The sequence below is a fragment of the Odocoileus virginianus genome, chromosome X (genome assembly GCF_023699985.2).
Source record: "Odocoileus virginianus isolate 20LAN1187 ecotype Illinois chromosome X, Ovbor_1.2, whole genome shotgun sequence".
In the NCBI taxonomy this organism is placed as follows: domain Eukaryota; kingdom Metazoa; phylum Chordata; class Mammalia; order Artiodactyla; family Cervidae; genus Odocoileus; species Odocoileus virginianus.
Window position 1 is genome coordinate 25,583,382 of NC_069708.1, and position 13,814 is coordinate 25,597,195.

At 40.8% G+C, this 13,814-nt stretch overlaps 1 protein-coding gene across 7 annotated transcripts in view; it reads right to left on the bottom strand.

Annotated features, from left to right (window-relative positions):
• OPHN1 (oligophrenin 1) overlaps nucleotides 1–12,894 on the bottom strand; it is a 623,734-nt gene extending 610,840 nt beyond the window's left edge. For 2 of the 7 annotated variants that reach the window (XM_070461909.1, XM_070461907.1), the window contains exons 1-2: nucleotides 12,139–12,889; nucleotides 11,840–11,997 (exon numbers count right to left, since the gene is read on the bottom strand). In XM_070461909.1, coding sequence (XP_070318010.1) covers nucleotides 11,840–11,993 — 154 coding nt within the window. In that variant the 5' untranslated portion in view covers nucleotides 11,994–11,997; nucleotides 12,139–12,889. Of the gene's footprint in view, nucleotides 1–11,839; nucleotides 11,998–12,138 lie in introns of all 7 variants that reach the window. The other 5 variants (XM_070461911.1, XM_070461910.1, XM_070461913.1 and 2 more) reach the window with 4 other exon arrangements.
• Nucleotides 12,895–13,814: the final 920 nt, after the last annotated feature.

Here is a 13,814-nt window from a genome sequence, read left to right on the forward strand (position 1 = left end):
TTACTACAATATAATTGTTTAATCCCCCTTCTTTGTGCATGTTGCGTTTTTATATATTGTAAGCTGATTAACAGTTTTCTAACTACTGCACAAGGCAGTTGTCATTTAAACTAGATGGAGAAGAAAGGAGTTACTAAAAAAAAATAAGACAGTTATACTGCCTTTCATATATTCCTATGTAGTTATATTTACTGATACTCTTCTTACTTTGTGCAGATTTAAATTACCACACATCATTGTTTAATCCATCCTGAAGGACTCCCATTAGTATTTCCTGTAAGGCAGTTCTGCTAGCTCAGTTTTGGTTTCTGTTGTTCTGAGCATGTCTTCAGTTCAGTTCAGTCACTCAGTCCTGTCCAACTCTTTGCGACCCCATGGACTGCAGCACGTCAGGCCTCCCTGTCCTTCACCATCTCCCAGAGCTTGCTCAAACTCATGTCCATTGAGTCAGTGATGTCATCCAACCATCTCATCCTCTGTCATCCCCTTCTCCTCCTGCCTTCAAACTTTCCCAGCATCAGGCTCTTTTCAAATGAGTTAGTTCTTCGCATCAGGTGGCCAAAGTATTGGAGTTTCAGCTTTAGTATCAGTTCTTCGAACGAATATTCAGGACTGATTCCCTTTAGGGTGGACTGGCTTGATCTCCTTGCAGTCCAAGAGACTCTCAAGAGTCGTCTCCAACACCACAGGTCAAAAGCATCAATTCTTCGTCATTCAGCATTCCTTATGGTCCAACTCTCACATCCATACATGACTAAAAACCATGGCTTTGACTATATGGATCTTTGTCAGCAAAGTGATGTCTCTGCTTGTTACTATGCTGTTAAGGTTTGTCATAACTTTTCTTCCAAGGAGCAGGTGTCTTTTAATTTCATGGCTACAGTCATCATCTGCAGTGATTTTGGAGCCCAAAAAAATAAAGTCTGTCACTGTTTCCATTGTTTCCTCATCTATTTGCCATGAAGTGATGGGACCAGATGCCATGATCCTAGTTTTTTGACTGTTGAGTTTTAAGTCAGCTTTTTCTCTCTCCTCTTTCAGTTTCATCAAGAGGCTCTTTCCTTCCTCTTTGCTTTCTGCCATAAGGGTGGTGTCATCTGCATATCTGAGGCTATTGATATTTCTCCCAGCAGTCTTGATTCCAGCTTGTCCTTCATCCAGCCCAGCATTTCTCATGATGTACTCTGCATAGAAGTTAAATTAGAAGGGTGACAATAGACAGCCTTGACATACTCCTTTCCAATTTGGAACCAGTCCCTAGTTCCATGTTTGGTTCTAACTGTTGCTTCTTGACCTGCATACAGATTTCTCAGGAGGCAGGTAAGGTGGTCTGGTATTCCCATCTCTTTAAGAATTTTCCAGTTTATTGTGATCCACACAGTCAAAGGCTTTGGCATAGTCAATAAAGCAGAAGTACATGTTTTTCTGAATGTTCTCCCTTATTTTAAAAGAATAGTTTTGATAAAGAATTCTTAGTTTACATCATTTTTCTTTCAGCATTTTGAATATGCCAAGCCACTGCCTTCCTGTCTCCATGGTTGCTAATGGGAAATCAGCTCTCCATCCTATTGAGGGTGCTTTTCACCCGATGAGTTATTTTTCTCTTGCTTCTTTTAAGATTCTCTCTTTGCCTTTGGTTTTCATCAATTTGACTATAATGTATCTTAGGTATGGATCTTCTTGAGTTTATCCTACTTGGGTTTTTTGAGCTTCTTGGATCTGGATATTAGTGTTGTTCATCAAATTTGGAGAGTTTTGGCCATTATTTCTTCAAATATTCTGTTTTTTTTCTATATTCTTATGAGATTCTCATTATACATATGTTGATACACCTGATGGTGTCACATAATTTCTGGGGTTCTGTTCATTTTCTTTTCATCTTTTCTTTCTTTTGCTTAGATTGGATAATCTCAGACTAGATTATCTTCAAGTTCTATGACTCTCTTCTGCTAGTTCAAATTCGCTGTTGAACCTCTCTAATGGATTTTTCATTTTAGCTATTTTATTTTTCAACTCTAGAATTTTTATCTGACTCTTCCTTATTATTTTCATCTCTTTATATTGTATCAGTGAAACACTGTTCTCAGGCTTTCCTTGTCTCTTTGGTGAAACACTGTTCTCAGGCTTTTCTTTAAATCTTAAGACATGGTTTCCTTTAGTTCTTTCCCTCGTGATTCAGATGACAAAGAATATGCCTGCAATGCAGGCAACCTGGGTTTGATCCCTGGGTCAGGAAGATCCCCTGGAGAAGGGAATGGGCTACCCACTCCAGTATTCTTGCCTGAAGAACTCCATGGACAGAGGAGCCTGGCAGGTTACTAGAGTCCGTGGGGTCACAAAGAGTCAGACATGACTGAGAGACTAACACACATATTAGCTGATTTCATTTTTCTGTCTAAATTCCAACATTTAGACTCCAACAGGGACAGTTTCTACTGACAGCTTTTTTCCTGTGTATGGACCATACTTTTCTGTATCTTTGCATATCTGATCATTTTTTGTAGAAAATGGGACGTTTTAGACAGACAATATAATATGGTTCTTCTGGAAATCAGATTTCCCCCAGGTTTTGTTGTTATTGTTTTTGTCACTGTCATTGTCACTGTTTGTTTAGACATATTTCTTAAACAGATTCTATAATATTTGTATTCCTTGTAGTGTGTGGCCCCTGAAATCTCTGCCTGGTTAGATAAGTGGCCAGCTAATAACTGTTCACAGATCTCCTTAAATGTCTTGAACCATTAAGTCTTATACTTTTTCCTGAGGTGCTCTGTGTTGCATGTTGGATCATTTCTTCAACATTTAGCCAAACAGTTTATAACCACCTCAATTTCAGCCATAAGAGAGAAATTATTAAAAGGCCTTCTCGGGTCTTTTCTAGGTACATGCACAGCCCAGGGCATGCATGTGGCCATCTAGATCCCAGGAATATGTCCAATCTTTTCAAAGCCCCCAGTATATGTTTCATTCCCCTTTTATGTTTTGGCCAGGTTTTTCTTTGCCCTACTTAGTTTCAGGTAGGCTAAATCACCTGTGATGTTAAACATCTTGGGGATAGAACTTTTCCCACTGAGCTAGCTCTAAGTCAGGTGAAGTAATGAGAAGCTGTGTGAATGAAGCTTCTCTAGCTAGCTTTAAAGACATATTAGATGACAATATGTCATCTTGTCATCAATGACAAGACTATAGGTTTGTGAGTTTTTGAGGAACTACAAACCCAGTCTCCCCACTAAGATGTTAAAAGGTTACTGGTTTCCATAGCTACTGTGGTCAAAGGGCTGTTAGTTTTCAAGGCTATCACAAAGCTCTGGAGAAGGGAATGAGAGGCAGGGTTAAATTAAAATGCCACAAAATCTGCTGCCACTAAGGCTCAATGTGTTTCCATCAATAAACACTCTTCAGATTGTCATGAGCCTTTTGGTTCATTTACAGAGTTCTGAAAAAGTTGGTTCTAACAATTTTTGCCAGTGTCCTTTTTGTTTTTATGGAGGGGCTGATTTTATGAGGTCTTTAATTTACCATTCCCTCCAAGTACAATCCTAAAGAAATCTTGCTCCAATATGACAAACAACTTGCCTACAATGAACACATTCCTGAGTAGGTGGAAGCTGAAAAAAGCACCAGGAAAAGTCTTTACAAAAGGTAAGCAAAAAATTGCCAGTTGTTACCTCTAGTGTGAAGAACTGGGAAACTGGGACACAGGAGGCAAGAAAAGGCTTACCCTTTTGTACCTTTTGAAATTTTTACCATGTTCATGTGTTACTTACTCAAAAAACATTTTTAATATAATTATAAAAGGAGAAGGAGGGGAGTTCCCTAGTGGCTTAGTGGTTAGGATTCTATGCTTTCACTGCTGTGGACCAGGTTCAATCCCTGATCAGGGAACTGAAATCCCACAAGCCATGCAGTGTGACCAAAAACACTATGAGATAATACTGCACCCTATTGAGAGTTTAAGAGGCACTCTTCATTCACTTAAAGAGTCTTGCTCATTATTAGGACCATTAACTACCACAGCAGTAGAGCAGATATCTTTGACTTAAGAATTCTTTCCCTTCAGTTTATTCATTTTTGCTATGGACAGTTGTATCCCCATGGTCTAGCTCATTTCTCCCCTACAATGATCCACTTTTGTAATATGTGATAGAATATATATCATATCCTGAAATTCTTCATAGCTCTTCTCACAACTGTAATTAAATTGTGTAAGTGAGTAATCAGACATTTAATGTATGCTCCAAGAGGGCAAAGCCCATATCAGCCTTATTCACCATTGTATCTCCAGTTGCCCAGTTGCTGGACACATAGTGGGTGCTTTGTAAATCCTTTTTGAATTGAAATTAATTACCTTTACATTGTGTAAGGCTTTAGCACTTGATACAAGCCCAGTAAAGCATCATGAGTGCCCTCCACCCAATGGAGGTAGGAGGTGAAAAATTCAGCTCAAGATTTCCAGGAAACTCCTCTGGAAAAGCATGTATCTTTCCAGATCATTATGGACTTTTAGGAAATTTCTATAGTAACTGATTAGAGAAACAGATGGCAGATTAAACAAAAGGTTTGGATTATGCTTTACAAAACAAGGCTGTAAAAATGAAGTTGAAAAGTAATTTTCCTTCATCACTTTAAACTCTGAAAAACTTTTCTTAATAAGCAAATCAAGGCATAATCTTCCCTGTACCATTCACCATCCATTTTAAAAAAAAAAATGCTTCCTGTAAATGGTCACACACTGAAAGGCTGGCTTGGTTCACTTTTTTACCCTAGCCCCACAGCACTCCAGTCTGGCTACTTTGGAATGTGGTCTTCCGAGGGCCTTCTATGAAATTCCATTTGACTTTGCTTCATACCTACTAAGAGCAATACCATATAACATATTCATTACATTGATCTTAGCTACTCTTCAGAATATCTAAAATACAGTCCTTCCCTCAGTATCTGTGGGGAATTGGTTCCAGAACCCCTGTGGATACCAAAATCTACAAAACATTCAAGTCTCTTATATACAATAGTATTTACATATAATCTACACACATCCTCCTATTACTTATAATATCTCATGTAAATGCTATGTAAATAGTTGCTAGCATGTGGCAAATCAAGTTTTGCTTTGGGGAACTTTCTGGAATTTTTTTCCAAATATTTTCTATCCCCAGTTGGTTGAATCCAGAGAGGCAAAACTTGCAGATACAGAGCCGACTGCAACACCATGTCCTCCAAGGCACTGATTTTAACTATCACCAGGATAATGACAGGACATCTGCTGACTGAGAATGTGTATCTTACATCACCAACTCCTCCCTGCACACCATAGCACTACACCCACTCCAAAGGGATTAAAAGTTTTGGTCTCCCTCAGTATAGGGCTGTTCAGGACAGAACCGAAAGGCACCAGGTTGGCACTTCTCAAGAAGCATTCATCGAGAGAATAACCAAATAGGCTAGCATGATTCATGTCATTTATTCACATCAAACATATCAGTTCGATTTTCCTTTTGTCTGTTCTCTCAGAGGAAAGGCGAATTTGCTCCAAAGTTTACAATGGAATCAATTTAGGTTGCTTGACTGTGCAATACAGTGGCAGCCCAGAAAACAGAATGAGGAAACCAGGAGGAACCCTAAAGCTCACTGACCAAAACTCTAATTTTAGAAATGGGAAAACTCAGGTTCATGAAACTAAAGACTTACTCAGAGTCATACAGCTAGGAGGTGGCACAGTTGGAACCAGCCCCCAGGTTCTCTGTGTGTAAAGCTAGAGATGGTTCCACGAAGTATATTCAATACGAAATTTGCCTCAAAGATGGAACTGACCCATCCTTTCAGGAAAACAAAAACTTACCAAATAGGTGTCCCAGTGACCAAAGCAAGAGCTGAACAGGTACCCCAAAAAGTCACCTTAATGTAAACATCTAAAACTCTTTATCTTTAAAAGTACAGAATGTAAGAAATTGACATTTTTGCATTCTTTTAAAACCTAAGTTTCCATTAGTCCTATACAGCCTATGTGTTTGTGGTTTGTGCATGTATATGAGTGATCTTAATGATATAATTCTTTTTTCTGACATCTGTTTTATACATATAAAGTATGTTATCCTTGGTTTTTGAATGATTACTTTAAATTTATGTTAATTTTTTTGTATTTAATTAAATACTGTCAGTATACTAATATAATGTGAAAATTTATGTAGGTATAAAATAAGATCCTATAATTAAGTTACTCATTCCCTTCCCAAATGATTAAATTATAATATGCAATGAAAAAGTCATGGAATGTTAGATCTGAAAGTGGGCTTACATATCCCCTCTCCATCCTCAATTATGTAAAGCTGCAGACCAAGGCAAAATGACTTACCAAGGTCACAGATCCTATTAGTAGCAGAACCATCACCATACCCATCACATCTAGGGTTTTTTCCCACTATACCATCATTATGCCTCTCTTCATTTGCAGTGTCTAGTGGGGCTTTCCCAGAGAAATCTCTTTCTGGAGACTATCACCTTTCATTTTCTTAGCCCATTTCCAAGACTCCTAGACTGTTAGAAGTAGATCATCTAGCTCAGGAATTGCAACCTGATTGAATCCAGCCTGTGAATACATTTCATTTAGCTATCACAGTTTTAAAGAAAGTGAAGGCTTTTGTAATGAGATGAAGCTGCTGCATTTTATCCCAATCACTCCAGTCCTATTAACCCACTTCCAATAGCTTCATACTTTTCTGTTTTCTCCTTGGCCACAAAGACAGCACTGGAACCTGTGAACCCTGAATCCAGTGCAGGCATAATTAACAGCACACCAAATTAAAATAAACTAAACTAAATAAACTAATGGAAAATATTAAATATGGCATTGTGTTTTACCAATAACTATATTCACTGCCTTACCAATAAAAAAAATCCACTTAGGTTAACTAGTCATATTAAAGTTCTGCAAACTACAACCACTGAATCAAACCCAGCCCACAGCTATTTCTGTATGCCCCTGTTCTAGCTAAGCTGAAAATGGTTTTTATATTTTTAAACAGCTGAAAAATTCAAAGGAAGATAATATTTTGTGACATGAAAATTATGGGAAATTTACTTTTCAATGTCAATAAATAAAGTTTTATTAGAACACAGCCACTCTCATTTCATGTGCGTATTATCTATAGCTGCTTTCTCGCAACAATGGCAATTAAGTAACTGCCACAGAGACTACATGCCCTCAAAGCCTAAAATATTGCCCTTTACAGAAGAGGTCTGCTGACCCCTGGGTGATATCAAAGAAAATTTAAAGTTCCTAATAATCTGCAGAAAAGTCACAAATATTTGTTTAGAATTGGAACATCTTATATCACTCTCAGATGAATCTTCCTAAAACACAGTTCAGACCATGCCTCTCTGCTACCAAAAATGTTTTTAATACTCCCTGACTGTAAAGAAAAGCCGAAAATACCTAACAGGTCATGCACAGTCAAGGCCCTCAGCCTTCCATTCCAAGGTCATCTCCCAAACTTCTCTTCTTACACCATATAACCCAGATGGCCTGAATTATTTGCCCTCCCTTTACATTCTCTATGTCATTCCTACTACATGAAATTCCCTGTCCTGAATATAGTGCAATTCAGGGACCTCAGAGTCAGATCTGGGCTCTAATTCAGACTCCTGCCCCTATCAGCTGAGAAAGTTACTTAATCCCTCTGAACTTCAGTTTTCTCACATAGAGAGTGGAAATAATAATCCTTGCCTCATAAGTCTGTTATAAGATTTTAATTCTTGGCATACAGGAACATTAAAAAGCAGAGACATTACTTTGTTAACAAAGGTCTACATAGTCAAAGCTATGGTTTTTCTAGTAGTCATGTATGGATGTGAGAGTTGGACCATAAAGAAGGCTGAGCACCAAAGAATTGATGCTTTTGAACTGTGGTGTTGGAGACGACTCTTGAGAGTTCCTTGGGCTGCAAGAAGATCAAACCAGTCAATCCTAAAGGAAATATTAATCGGAAGAATGGTCGCTGAAGCTGAAGCTCCAATACTTTGGCCACCTGATGCAAAGAGCCAACTCATTGGAAAAGACCCTGACACTGGGAAAGATTGAAGGCAGGAGAAGGGAATGACAGAGGAGGAGATGGTTGGATGGCATCACTGACTCAATGGACACAAGTTTGAGCAAGCTCCAGGAGATGGTGGAGGACAGGGAAGCCTGGCCTGCTGCAGTCCATGAGATTGCAAAGAGTCGGACACGGCTGAGCAACTGAACAAGAACAACATATAGGAACAGCTAAATAAGTGATAAGTCAATTCTGCCCAACTACAATGCTACTTTCTCCTTTGCTTTCCCTTATCCTTCCACAGGGAAATGACCTCTCTGTCATGTTGTATACCATGGTATCCACCTGTCCCACTCTATGGCTCTGATCCATATCTACTACCTTATACTTTAGTGATCTCTACACATACCTTATCTCCCCTACCAGTCTAGGACCTCCTTGAGGGCAGGATCCCATCTGTGACTTTCTCTGTAACATTTGTAACAACCCTGAGAACAATGGCTTGAATTTAGTACGTGAATGAGCATTTACTGAATGAATGATACATGTTCACTGAATTATATAACATTTATTTGGTCTATCATGTTCACTTGTTGTAAATACCTAGCCTAAGTGCACAGAAAATACTCATACAACATTAGGGACCAAAGCTGCCAATATAAAAACAAAGAACAGGGACTTCCCTAGTGATCCAGTGGTTAACAATCCACCTTGCAATGCAGGGGACATGGTGGGGGTTCCACAATGGTGGGGGAACTAGGATTCCACATGCCATGGGGGAGCCTGCAAGCCACAACAAAAGATCCCACATGCCCAGTGCAACCAAATAAATAAATATTTTTTGAAAAAGAACAAAAAGAAAAGTGGGCAATATATTCACCTCTCAGAGCGCCAATGTTTTTGTCATTGATTTAAATTATAATCACCATTTTTTACTCCAACGATTATGAATAGATCACATTGAAGGGGAGGGGGCAAATCAGTCACTTTCCCAAAGAAGACATACTGAATATCATTCATAACATCAATTACCTCTGAGCACAGATCTAAGGAAATCTAGATATTCAAATAGGATCCATATTTGATAAACTAATTATCACACACAGCTGTGACTAAAACCTTATCTAGAGCTCTGTACAAAATCAAACACAAGCAGGAAATCAAGTTCCAACTAGCTTAACAACTTAAACAAAAACTGCAGCTGATTTTTGCAGCATGAAGCAACAGGTTTGTTGGTTACTAGAAACACTAACCAGTTGATTTGATGGTCAATTTAATAAATTAAATGAAAAAGTGCCAATAATTCTTTACTTTTAATGCCAGATTCCAAATGACAAAATGAATCCACACACATATACAAAATTAATCACTGAGCCACGCCAATATAGGGAATGAACTTTCCAACAAGATGACAGCAAAAAAATGTTTCCAACTACTTTTGTTTATGGATTTCCCTTTAGAAACCTACCAAAAAGTATATTCAGCCAGTATGTTATTAACCTGAAGATGTATTATCAACAACTTAAAATATTTAGCCATTTCTACTTACAAAATACTTTCACAATCCATTAACTCCTTTGAACCTCAAAGCAACTCTGTGAGGCGCATATAATTACCCCCATTTTATATCTGAAATATATGATATGTGCCTTCCTATCCCAAAATTGTGAAGCCAAGATTGTAACACAGGTCTTCTAATCTAAATCCAGTGTTCTCTCTTCCTTTTTCCTCCATACAAAGCAAAAGTATACCTTTGTTTTGCGTCTACCTCACATATTCTGAAAAAGTTGCCCAGCTAGCCCATTTTGAGGAAGCAGAGTGGGAGTATAAACATTACTGTGGTCAAGACAGAGGGAAACATCCTGTCTTTGCCTCTAGCAAATCATGTTTTTAGAATCATGTAACTTAAAGAAAAGAAATGGAGTCTGGGTTAGCTGCTGGGTTTTATTTCCTAACTGTCCTATTTTTGGCTTTCTGTGTACACTCAGGAAAGGAAAACCACCATAAATACCAAGAACCCCCTGAGCCAAAATAACTCTTGGATCTTCTGCCCATATGCAAAGGTTTAAACCTTCATAATTGTCGACTCTCACCACTTTTAATCCCCCAAAAGGAAAGAATAAAAACCGTAAATTACCACTTGCCTAGAAAACTTTCACCCTTCCTCAACCATTTTATTGAACTGTATTTTTTTCTTAAGGATCTTAATCTCTCTGATACGCCTTAACAACTCATTTTTTAGCACAAATACTTTCAGCTTATCCTACACTTCACAAAGTCAGTCCCTTCTGGGGGCTTAGATGAGCTTCATTTAACTATTCCACTAAGTAGTTTACTGGAGCAAGTAAACAAAAAGAAAATCCAAACATTTCCCGCTTTTCCTTTCAGGAACCCTCACCTTTCTAACTACTTTGGTAGCACAACCAGCATATCTTTAACCTCTCAATGAAGTCTATTAAGTGGCAACACACCCCAAACCCTGGGCTAAGGTCTCTAAGGATCAGCATTTCAAATACCCCATCTTTAAGATGCTACCAAGAGTTTACTCTTGTTCAGACCAAAATAAGACACACCATCACATGATCCAATTCAATGAAACAACAAGTAGGAACTTGCAACATTTATGACCAAAGTAGGCAGACAACATATACAGGGAAAGCCCAGACTCCAAGGGGAAAATCAGGAGAGCTACACAACAAACACCACTGCACTGCGGCTGGCAAGTCTTTCTCCTTGCTCTTAGTTGGCTGTATTTGCCTTAAGAAGGTCCCCACAATGGACCAGACACACTATTTGTGGGATAAATCCACTCAGAAAAAAAATATTACAGGTATACAGAATATATTTGCCAGTGACTTTGACTTTATTTTTCATAATCATCCTTCAACCAAGAAGAGAAAAAATGAATTATCACCACCCATTCCCTATTTTCCATTTTTCTGAGTATATACTTTGGCACAATGGATTGATCTGCCTGCACTCTTGTTGGGGATGTTTATTATTCTTTCTCTTACTCCAAACCTTCTGCCAACTAGCAGAAGTAAAAAATCTATACACAGTGGGTAAGCGGGGGAGGGTCCAAGAGTTCTTAGTTCTGAGGACCTGGAAAGCCAAGCTAGGTGAGGTTCCTTCAGCCTGGTGACTCCCAACCTGAGCTCTCTACTATGCTCCCAGGGAGCTGGGCTCCTCCTTCTAAGGACTAGGCAGGTCTTTGTTCCACCTGCAAGGAGAATTCAGTGGCACATGAGGTCATTTAATAATTCTGAACTTAGACCAACCTTGAACACAACCATAACTCAGTAACTTAAAGAGAAAAAAAACACTAAGGCAAAGGTGCTTTCCTTAGAAAATAACTTGCCATTGGCAATTTCTTACTACCCCCATATTTATCTGCAGCAACCAGAGGCCAAGCAGAAACAAAACCCTGACTCAAGCTGCTGGCCTGAATTCCCAATTCTTTAGGAGGTTGTGGGGCAGTTCCTTGGTCAGCTTAGATGTCCCTTTCATACATGGGTATAAACATGTCCAACAGTACAAGTGGCCTGTCCCTTTAGAACAGGAGTCTGACAAGAAAGGATAGCTGCCGAACAAGACAGTCCCTCAGCTACAGATCCTGTCTCATAAAACCAAAACCACCAAAGGGGAAAACCCCAATTCTAGTTGTAGCCACCAACTTCCACTTCTACTGACCCCACTTCCAAAATATCCGGAAAACCATGAGCCTCAGACACTTGGGCTGGGGTGTGGAAGATCTCCAAAGGCCAGAGCCACCGGTTCACAGAAACTGTTCATCGAAGTCTTCCACTTACTTCTCATTGCGCTGATAAGCGCGTTGCCGTCTTTGATCACATCTTTGATGAATTTATTGGTCCTCTCCAGTTCCTGCTCATAACACTTGAGCCTCTCGCGGAAATCAGGACTGTCCAGGTAGCAGTCGCTGAACTCCAGCGGGGGATGCCCCATGGTTCTGATGACAGGGATTGGAAGGAGAAAGGAAAGACACAAAGACCAAGAGCATCAGTGGCACAGTACGAGGAAAAGATGGGTTGCGCAGAGTGCAGGACCCATTTAGGAAGCTGTAGCCTCCCTCCTTTTAGAGGGCAGATACCTGTTCAGAAGAGATTCCTGGGGACAGCTGGCTGGTCTGTACCGGAAACGGGCGGCCCGGCGATTGCTTCAGGTGACGGGGAGAGCTAACTAACGCAGTTGGAGCCCAGCGGGGTGCTGCTTAACAAGCAACATGCCCCCTAGTCATCGCTCCCCTGACAGGCAGCAGAAACCAACTCGTCTCTTCTCCAGAGAGCGGCCTGATCCTTCCCGAGCAACTGCAAACGTGACACTTCGGCCCGCCCAGGGTGTAGGCGGGGGTGAGCACTGAGGGTGGGAGGTGCCTCTCCTTGCTCCCAGCTGCCGAGCCAGCAGAAAATTTCCTTTGCCGAGCTCCGCGGGTAACCCGGAGTGCACTGTCCCCTCCCCCTTCTTAAAGCCAGCGCCTCCGCCCTTCCCGGGCAAAGCCCATGTACCGAAGCAGGGTACTCAGGTTCCTTAAACTGTATCTTACTTGCACCCTAGGGTCTCTTTACCAGAATCTGCCGTCTCCTAAAGTTCTTCCTGGTCCGAGGGAGCGGCCTGTTGTCCTGCTAAGCGCCAGAGGTGTTAAGCCGGGCGACAATGAAACGTAGCCTTCCTCCTAAGACGCCCGAACGGGAAGAGGAGGGCAACAGCGCGACGCACAATAGCTGCGGTAGCCCGGCGCTTCCCTACGGAAACTGGGGAGCAGTCAGCTCCCTAGACTCCAGCTGGAAAGCGTGGCGGCTTGGGAGATGTAGTCTTTCCGTTTCGCGCCCTGTGACTCCTTCCTGCGATCTCCGCATTACCCCGCCAGGGCGCCGGCTCTCACAAAGAGTATTCCCAGCCCACCCCAGCTAATAGCTGTCTTAGCACAGCCTCCAGGGGCAGGTGCGCCCACACTAGTTGTTGTTTTTCAGTCGCCAAGCCGTGTGGGAATCCCTTGCGACTCAATGGACTGTAGCCCACCAGGCTCCACTGTCCATGGGCTTTCCCAGGCAAGAATACCGGAGTGGGTTGCCATTTCCTTTTTCAGAGGATCTTCCCCACCATCTCCTGCATCAGCAGGCAGATTCTTTACCACTAAGCCACCTGGGAAACCCCTAGAGTATACCTGGAAAGCTTCCAAAATGGGAGACAGTGAGAACCCAGGAGAGATCAACTGTGGGATGATGTCTCTCACTTCTCTTTATTTGGCTGGATTGTTTGTTGTTTTTTTCCTTCCTTTTTCCAGCTTCCCTCTGACTGACCCACTTCTATTTCTCCTCCCTTTCCCATTTCTATGAGCTCTAATTCCCATGTGCCTTCTACCTGAAGGGTTGACTTCTGCTCTGGGATCTCTGTGTTAAGCTCAGAACCCCCTGCCAGAGAAAAGGAGGCCATAATTAGGAATTCATTTTTTCCTGAATTGGACCACAAAGTGTGGTTTTTGTGATCCAACTCATTGCATTGGCTGTTGATTAAAGCATGTGATTTTCCATGTGTAAGTAGAAAAGCTATAAAGAGGATATTATAAACTGTCTTGCAGCTTCCCTGAGAGGCCTCTTGTCCATTGTCTATTGTAGGAGAATTAGGGCTACTCTTACAGGTGGCTGCCTTTAGACTAACAGTAGCTAGGGGCTGGAAAATAGTGTGTACATAAGCAAAAAGATTGAATTTAATTTTGGGAAAGTGTTTAGATTACATTGCCTTGTGAAGAAAGCCAAGAAAGCCAGA